This window comes from Equus quagga, unplaced genomic scaffold, assembly GCF_021613505.1.
Source record: "Equus quagga isolate Etosha38 unplaced genomic scaffold, UCLA_HA_Equagga_1.0 208361.2_RagTag, whole genome shotgun sequence".
NCBI lineage: Eukaryota > Metazoa > Chordata > Mammalia > Perissodactyla > Equidae > Equus > Equus quagga.
This window is the reverse complement of record NW_025799030.1, coordinates 1-9,222: the sequence shown is the minus strand read 5'-3', so window position 1 is coordinate 9,222 and position 9,222 is coordinate 1. Positions and strand designations below refer to the sequence as shown.

The 9,222-nt window shown below is 42.7% G+C and overlaps 1 protein-coding gene across 1 annotated transcript; it reads right to left on the bottom strand.

Annotated features, from left to right (window-relative positions):
* Positions 1-68: 68 nt before the first annotated feature.
* Positions 69-8,746, bottom strand: LOC124233641 (guanylate-binding protein 4-like; the record flags this gene model as incomplete). The annotated part of the gene is made up of 4 exons (XM_046650782.1): positions 8,593-8,746; positions 1,707-1,930; positions 603-687; positions 69-247 (listed from the first exon to the last, which is right to left on the bottom strand). Coding segments are annotated over exons 2-4 (357 nt in total), but the record flags the coding sequence as incomplete, so codon positions are not given.
* Positions 8,747-9,222: the final 476 nt, after the last annotated feature.

Sequence of the window (9,222 nt, the reverse complement as noted above, 5' to 3'; positions counted from 1 at the left end):
CACCCATCCCTTCCTGAGGTTCCAGAGCTTTGTTCCCCAGTCACTGCCCAGACCCTGGCCAGGCTTACCTCAAGCTTCTGAATCTTCTCATCCCGCTCTCTCAGTTCATTTCTCATCCTCTCTTCCATTTCAGCTTGGAGTTGCTTGAGGACTCTTTCTTGATTGTCCAATTTTTGCTGCAGCTCTTTACACTTTTGCTCAAGAAGCTCCTTTTCCCTCTCAGCTTCCTCTCTTTTGGCCCGCTCTTCTGCTCCAGGAAGATTTTAGACAGCAAAGAGAACAACAGTCAGGCCTGAGAGCTCCAACCCGCATCCCCCAACCCTCCACTTTCTCAGAGGTCAAACTCTCTTGAAAAGGCAGATGCAAATGTCTGAAGTCACCTGGTGACCACCCATCAACAGCAGGTCTGAGAATGTGAGAGGAAAGGCCCTGGCTGCCTGTGCTGGATGCACAACCACAACTTGCCTTCCTTTCAGACAGAGCAGAGTGTGTTCACACAAAGAGAGGAAGCTCCTTGCTTCTGGAAGGTCTTCCTGTCAAGAGCTCTCAGATGGCATTGCAGGAACCTACCCACCCCACTGTGAGCTGAGCCCTCCCCATACCTGCTAACCGCTCTTCGGCATAACTGGGGAGCTTGTCTTTCCTCAGGAAGCACACCTCTGCTTCCTCCTTCATCTTCAATAAGTCCTGGAGGACACAGGAGGCAAAACACATCAGGCAGATCAAACCTGAACTTCCATTGAAACATTCTGAAAAAAGATCCATCCTGATTAACATTCCCTGGTTGCTTCCCACTGCCTACGAGTAAAGTTTTCAAGCTCCTGCCTACCTCCCTCCCCTTCCAGCCTCCTCTGCCAGTGCTGTTCCCACCACCCATGCTCTGTGCCACCAGTCAGAAGAGCGTGTAATTTTACAAACACTTAATCTTAGGCGCTTTCATATTTTTCACGTGCTGTTTTTCTGCTTGCTGCTCCTCCTGTAACATACCACCCTGGATAATGTGTTCCAATCATTCCAAATTACCTCTCACTCCTCTGCCGGGAAGATTTCCTAGATCACCTTTCCCATGGGAAACCATTGTATGTTTCCATTTGTACATTTGTATCACTGGTACATTTTAAATGCATGAAATTTATGGTGTGTGAACTACATCTCAATAAAAGTGTTAAAAGAAACTTGAATTACTAACACCTCAGAGAAAAAATACTCTATTTAAGACTGTTGATAAGTTTCTTAACTCCCTGGGCCTTCCTTGTGAAGTTTTGGGTTGTATTATATAATTTGCAGCTGTAGTGTCCTGTGATTCTATCCACAGGTTATCATTAACAGTAATACGACCAAAAGCGAAATAAAGAGAAGCTTCCCAGAGAAACTTGAGTTGCTACGAATGAGAGAGAGTGCACAGAAAAAGCAACCAGCTCAGAATAACTTGTGTTCCAAGCACATAGGGAGACTTTGCGAGTATTCAGTCAAGGAGGACATCAGAGTGTCTGTTCTGACTTTGCTTCAGAGGTTAGCCAGATTTCCAGATAAAGTGCCTGAGTTTGGAGGAAAGGAAGATAAAATAGTGTAATACAGTCATTTGGAACTCTCTTACTCAGAAGAATTAGGATCCTTCTACTATGAATAGTAAAGAATCTATGGCCAATAAGGCGGCCTCTACATCAAAGACTTAACACGAAGAATCAAGTATCAAGACAAATTACCGTGTACATATTCCTTAACTCCAGCTTGTCAAATTGGAAGGAGCGCTCCATGAAGCCTTTCTCGTGGCCCATGATTGGCTGAATTCGGACCATTTTTGTGGGAACTTCTCTCAGCAGAGCTGTTGAATTCTCAGGCTAGGACAGAGGTGTCACCACGTCCTCCAAACAAGGACTCACACCACTGTTGAAGGCATCCACCAAGGTCACCACCGGAATCTCCAGCCCTTAATGCAACAGAACATTTAGGGGATCAATGAGATTCAAAATTAGAAACTACAATTAGAAAATGATTTTTAAGAAACCTTACGCAGCATGAAACTCCGTAAATCCCATCGCCTCCTACTAAATTAGTGATTTCCTTCCTAGTCATTCTTTCTTCTACGGTTCTCCAGGTCACTGCACTTAAAAAAGTTAAGTATCTTCCTTCAGCTGACATGCTCTGGTATATTCTGGAAAAAGAATTTCCCAGCAAAGCATAATAAAAATAACATAGGCAATCATACAACTCAATAACCCAAAAAACAATGAATCCAATTAAAAAATGGGCTGAGGGACTAAATGGCTGTTGCCGCAGCCGCAGAGGCCAAGGAGTGACAGGTACCGCCAAGGCCACTCGGTTGTTGAAGCAATCAAAGTTTACTGATGAAGGGACACAGAACGAGGAGCAGGGATAAAGGGGAACAACAAATCGGTACTTTCAACATCTACAAGAGTTTATACGGCGGGTGGCAGGGCCGATTGTCCGGGTCTGAGGCGAAGCGTCCTTTCCTCAGTGAGACTTGCAATTGTTCTATGCCTGTGACTCCCTTTTATCCTAAGGTTTCTCTAGCTTCTGACTCAGGGTTTCAGACATTTGGATACTTTGAGTTATTTCTTCTTGTTCCCACGGATGGGGTGCTTCTATCTTTTTTGTTCCCTCGGATGGGATGTTTCTAAAGTCCTGTCAGGTGCCTGTCGGGGTGGCCAGCCCAGACAAGGAACATGACACAGGACATATTCTTTGTAACTTGTGCCTTAGAGTCAGGGCCGAAGTGGCCATCTTTGACCCCAAGCCCAGACACATTCCTTTGTGCAGGGCCCAGGCCCAGTGTCCTTGGAAGGCGGGGAGGTCAATGAACTCTGTACAATGGCCGTTTTTCCCAGTAAGATATCCAAATTGCCAACAGGTACATGAAAAGATGCTCAACGTCACTAATCATCCGAGAGATGTCAATCCAAACCACAATGTGATATCACCTTACACCTATTGAGGTGGCTGTTATCAAGAAGACAAGAGATAAGTGTTGGTGAAGAGGTGGGGATAAAGGAAGCCTTGTGCACTTTTGGGGGGGAATGTCAATACGTTCTGCCACTGTGGAAAGCGCTATGGAGCTTCCTCACAAAACTGAAAATAGAGAAACAATATGATCAAGCAATTCCACCTCTGGATATGTCCAAAGAAAATGAAAATAGGATACTGAGGAGACAGATGCAATCCCATGTCATTGCAGCGTTATTCACAACAGCCAAGATGTGGAAACAACCTAAGTGTCTGTCAGTGGATGAAAGCACAAAGAAGATGTGGTGCATACATACGATGGAATCTTATTCAGCCATGAGAAAGAAGGAAATGCTGCCATTTGCCACAGCATTCCTGGACCTTGAGGGCATTATGCTAATTGAGATAAGTCAGAAAAATACTGTATGACATCACTTATATGTGGAATCTAAAAAAAGCTGAACTCATAAAACACAGAGTAGAATGGTGGTTACCAGAAGCTGGGGGTGGGGGAGTTAGGGTATGTGGTGCAAGGTTACAAACTTGTAACTAGTAGGTAAATAAGTCCCGGAGATCTAATGCTCAGTAAAGTGATGATAGACAACAATACTGTATTATAAACTTAAAGTTGCTAACAGACCAAATCTTAATGTCACCACCACCAAATAATGATAATCACATGACATGATGGAGATGTTAGCTAATGCTGTGGTGGTAATCATATTGCAACATAAAAATGTATCAAATCAGCGCGTTTTATGCCTTAAACTTACACAATGTTAGAAGTCAATTATATCTCAAGAAAAATAAATTTAAAAATAAATAAAAATAATAAAATAGATAAGAGGTCACCAAGTGAGGCAAGCTTTATATATATGAATAAATATATAAATATAAATATAGATATGTTTATCTATGCTTTGGGTGCTCACTGAGAAGAGCACTTATCATACAGGATGTCTCCTTGGACGCAGTGATAACTTGCAAACCCAGAAGAGTCTCACAGTAGAATAAGATCACAAAGTCATTCTCTGGCCTCAGACTTATCCAAAGCACACATATGTCACCACTTCTGTACTTTTCTGTGGCACGAAATGCAGGCTAGTGTTGGCCGTCTTCAGGCTGCTGCCTTCATTATTCCCCCACTATTTGATGAAGCTAGGGATGAGATACAGGGTATCACCAGTCCCAATGTTTTACTTCCATAAAATAATAATATTCAAGTATGCATCAAGAGTACAAAATTTGCTAGCTCCCCTGTGTGTGCTTCCATCCCTGTCCTCAGTGATACTTACGAGACCCTGCAAAGTAGGCTTATTGTACCCGCTTTGCAAATGAGATCAATGGGGCTCAGAAAGTCCAAGGGATTTGCCCAAAGCACATAGTGAATAAGTGGTAGACCCTGGATTTCAAATCTGGAAGGTCTGCGTTAGTGTTCTATGCTTTGCACGCAATTACCAGGCAAAATAATCTTTCCCCAAAACAAGGATTACCCCATACTCCTTGATCAGTAACTTCCAGGGCATTTCTACGGACTCTCCTATCCCAAAAATATTTCTTCTAATATATTACTACGACCTGATGGGCCCCTCCTTTTTCTTCAGACTCCAGCCCTCACCCCATAGACACTCAGCGTTTTGCAGACCTGGCTGTCTCCTAGCACAGCTAGTGCTTCCCCAGGGGCTCCAGTTCACCTCAGGTTTATGAGACATATCCTTCTCCTTATTTCATTGCTTGTTATCCAGTCCTATTTATTATGGCCTTTTGCTTATTCCAACACATCTCTTGAGCACCTACTATGCACCACAAACTGTGCTTGTGATCCCAGCCCTGATATCAGTTCCCCTACATTGAACCCAGCATATATGGGGCTGAAACCAAAAGCACTCATCCCCTTCTCCTGCTTCCCTAAGTTACATTCATATGTAAAGATCGTTTTTTTAAACCTTTGTATCCCTGAACTTCACAAGGCAAATAGAAGTTACAAATTGTTAGAGCCCAGGTGGCCTCACGCTAACGTTTTGGCTAGTTACAGGTCCTTTGAAGTTTTCTTACAGGGAACCTGATATCCAGAGAATATCAAGAAGCTGAAGCTTCCCAGACCCCATCTCCTCACTTTCCTGACACCAGAATCCACCATCCACCATAGAGGCAGACGACCAAGGGTACTCCCCTGCGGATTCCCTTATCTCACCATCCTCCTGCCTGAAAGCAGCCTCACGAGGCCAAACGCAGGCTGGTGGGAAAGCACTGACCTGCAAGGCCACAGCCTCCCCCCACACACCTGAAAACTCAAATAAGACCCCCTGCCTCTTCTCCTTTGAGGAGGTGGAACTGAGTTCTAAGTAAGTCCCATCTCCTTGTCTGGCTGCCTTCAGATAAAACTCTTTCCTTGCCATAAGCCTGGCATTCCTGTTTTCATTTTGGTCTCTCTCTCGTGTGATGGGTAAAAGAACCTGTGTTTGTAGCTGGTAACACTTGTGTCCTCGGATAAAAAGTTAAATGAGCTGTAGTCTCTGCCCTCAAGGAGATACTAAGGTAACTGCATCAGTTAGGATTAGGCTTAGCTGTGACAAACAGAAAAAAATGGCTCATAAATGATTTACATTTAATCCTCTCTCTCATAAATTTCAAGGTTAGTGGTCCAGGGATGGTATGGTGGTTTCGTTTCTTAAAGGATTGAAGGCTCAGAACCTTTCTGCCATATGCTCAGCCGTCTATAAGGGGCAGCCCAGGATGTGAGATGATGTGCCATCATATTTGTATTCTAACCAGAGAGTGGGGAAGGGGAGAAAGATAGGCCTCTCTTTTCAGAACTATCGCATCTGCATAAAACAAGTTCCTTCTTAAATTATTCACATTATCGTACACAACCACAAGAGAGGTTGGAATTGCCATCGTTATTCTGGGAAACCGTGTGCATGGCAAACAAGTAGGGGCACTATGAGTATAGGAGAAGGGTAGAATGGACACTAGGGGACAGTTACCAATGTTTTGTAGTAACCCTCTCAAATTAGGAAGATGACAGACAATCTAACGTGGATTACAGTTTATGGTTTATCACACTTGTTATTATCTCCACTAAAGTCTAAGATTAGGGGTACAAGTGCCGTGTCTATCTTGTTCTCTGCTTAGACCCCAGGCTGGGCTCACAGAATGCACTCAGTCAACATTCGTTAAATGGAAATCATCCTGAGGAAAGAGGTCTATGTGAGTGATATGGGTAACTGAATCGTGTGTTGAGATGACTTAATTCAGCTTAAGAAGACAAAAGAAGAAAAGCCTTGGGGAAATCTAAGGGGTGATGGTCCTGGGGGAGCATAAGGTTTCAGAGGCGTGGAAGACAGAGCTGAGCATCCAGAAGAGAGAAGAGATCACTGATATTAAATACCCAGAGAATTCACAGCAATTGTCAGCAAGGAGGCCAAGGATGACCTGACTGAGCACAGGTTTACCTGAGTGATAGAATAGGACCCAGGGCCGGAGAAAGGAGCTGGGAAGGAGGGAGAGCCAAAGAAGGCAGCTCCTTTCCAATAAGGCAGAATAGGATCTCAGGAGATATGTGCTGAAGTATTTTGTGGTGAAGGGTCATGGTCTCTGCTGCTTACTTACCAAATAATAATCAGAATAAGGAAGTAAATAGAAGAAAGTATACATCTGTTCAAACACAGAGAATGCAAGTGTCACAAAATGTTGCCACAGGGTGAATCTCAGTTAAAGTTATATAGGATGTCATTATAACCTTATATTTTTTCTGTAATTCAGAACTGTTTTTTCAAAACAAAATTTGTTTTCATATAATTAAGATTAACATCACAATTATTTTACAGGTATCCAGGCAACTACTTGGTTATTTTATTTAAATGGTTCTCTGGGAAATCTCTATATTTTTCCTGCAAGAATATGTAAACAACATTAAGTTGAAATGTTTCCAAAGTTAGGTTTTAAATCTTGCACATTTAAGATGTATCTTTTGCATTGAAAATTTTCCAGGTGTACAGTTGACTGCTCATGTGACCTTAGCAAAGATTTGACCTACGTCACGTTTTCAGTAATTATTATGCTTAAAATAATTGCTTCTACCTGAAGGGTTATTTGGAGTTTTAAATGAGGTGTTGCAAGCTCTCGTCTTAGCACAGTGTCCTGTACAAAACAAGCTTTCAATAAATGTTTCCTGAATTAGATCAAGATTAATCTACAATAACACAATGACCAATTGGCCCATTGGACAGTTTATTTCATTGCGTTCTGCAAGAACTATGTTACAGAGACACGAGTATATAAATTAGCTTTTCATCAGAACAAAACAATAATCGGCTGAGATGCTTTGCCCCTGTTCAACCACCCACTGTCGGATTCTTCAGACTTTGGGGAATGAGGAGAAGGAGCCCCTCAAAGCCACGTTACAATCTCTGCACTTGTAGCCTCTTCTTCAGAGAGAACATTCGGGGCACTGTTAGAAGATATGACTTGTACTGCAAATGCCACTTTTGAAAATGAGACCTGTGGTGTCTCAGCTGTGCATAAGCCATGAGCTTAATTTCAATCAACAAAGCAGTGTTCTCCACTGTTCAGAAGTGGTTTTTAAAATTGGATGTTCATGAGAATCACCTGGAGTGGGTGTTAACCCCCCAGATTCCCACACCCAAGAATCTCTGTGTGACTCTCACAAGAGTCGCTGGTGAGTCTCACATTCGTACAAGAAACCCGGCTATGCAAAGACTCAATTTTGATGATAGACTTATTTTGAACTGTTAAAGGTTAACATAGAGGTACTGAAATCCTTCCTAGACGGGGATTTTAAAAGCCCTCACTCTGGTGATCTCTAAGTAAGTGTGACTAATAGATAAATAAGAAACTATCATTTCTGGTGATAACAGTCTGTCAACTAGATGAAGTCCATTTGTTCTCTGTATCCGCAAACAACCGTTTCTGTGAAGGGGTGTCATTTGATCAGGGAGGTTCTTTCAAGAGATCTGAGCCTCCCCTTTTGAAAATCAGTTTGAATCCGAAGAGAGAAGCACTTCTGAACATTTTGTTGAGATCTCAGAATTTACCTTTAGCCACATTTCACCATGTTGTCATAGGTGTCCACGGGATTTGGTTAAACAAATGAGTGCATATTAACCTCCCTGAGTCGAGTCACAGAGGCCTTTGTAGATGCGAGAACTTTGGGAGGTAGTCTTCCATCCAGGGTTCTCAAACTGGGCCACGTATTAGAATCACCTGGGAAGTCTTTAAACCAATACTGATGCCCCCACCACCCTTCCAAATCATTAAATCAGATGAGAGAAAGAGAGGCAATCATCAGTACTTCCTAAAATCTCAGGACTGTAGGATCTCTGCATCTCAGGATGCAGCCAGAGTTGAGAACTATTGATTAGACGATCCTCCTGCATGGTACTATGAGGAAAGCTGAGGTCACAGAGAAAAATGCCTCCTGGCCCTTGTAAAGAGCCAGGAGGAGACCCTAACCTCTCCATCAGCTTTCTTTCCTCTCCACTTGCTGCTGCCCTCACAGTGGCCTTACTCCCAATTCCTCTTCTCATCCCACTTTTACCTCAGAAATCAAGGGTTTTAAGCCCAAACCTAATGTGCATGTAAAAGAAAGTTTGTAAATGAACATACCTGCTCCACAGCACTGCTGATCTGTTCAAAAACTCAGCCTTGCTCTGTTTCCTCTGCCTGCTCTTCTTCTAATTTATAGAAGCCGGAAAGAAAATGAAGGTGTTCACCATTCTGAGAAAGGAACTGGAGCATAAAACTGAACCTGAAAGTGAAAGTAAGTCAAGGTATCTTTAGCTATTTAGAAAAGGCGGGCCAGACTCAAGCCACTAAAGCCTGAGAAAGCAGGGGAGAGAGGGAGGCGGGAGGATTCCGGTCACCCTGCAGTTAGGCCTCAGGAAACATCGCCCTAAGTAGCTTGCTCTATTTTATACCCATCTTGCCTCTCCACAAATGGACCATGATTAATGTAGGTGCTCATTTTGTTGTATTATACTTCTTGGAATTCGTGGAGCTTATTGAATGAGTAGGTTAATGTTTTTCATCAAATTATGGAAGCTTTTTGTCATTATTTTTTCATCTATCTTTTCTTCCAGTTTCTCTTTCATATACTCATGTGACCTCTATATACATTGGCACGCCTGATGGTGCCTCGCAGCTCTGTGGAGCTCTATCTGCTGTTCATAATTCTTTTTTATTTAAGTTGGATTATCTCTGCTGATTTGTCTTCAAGTTCACAGATCTTTCTTTTTT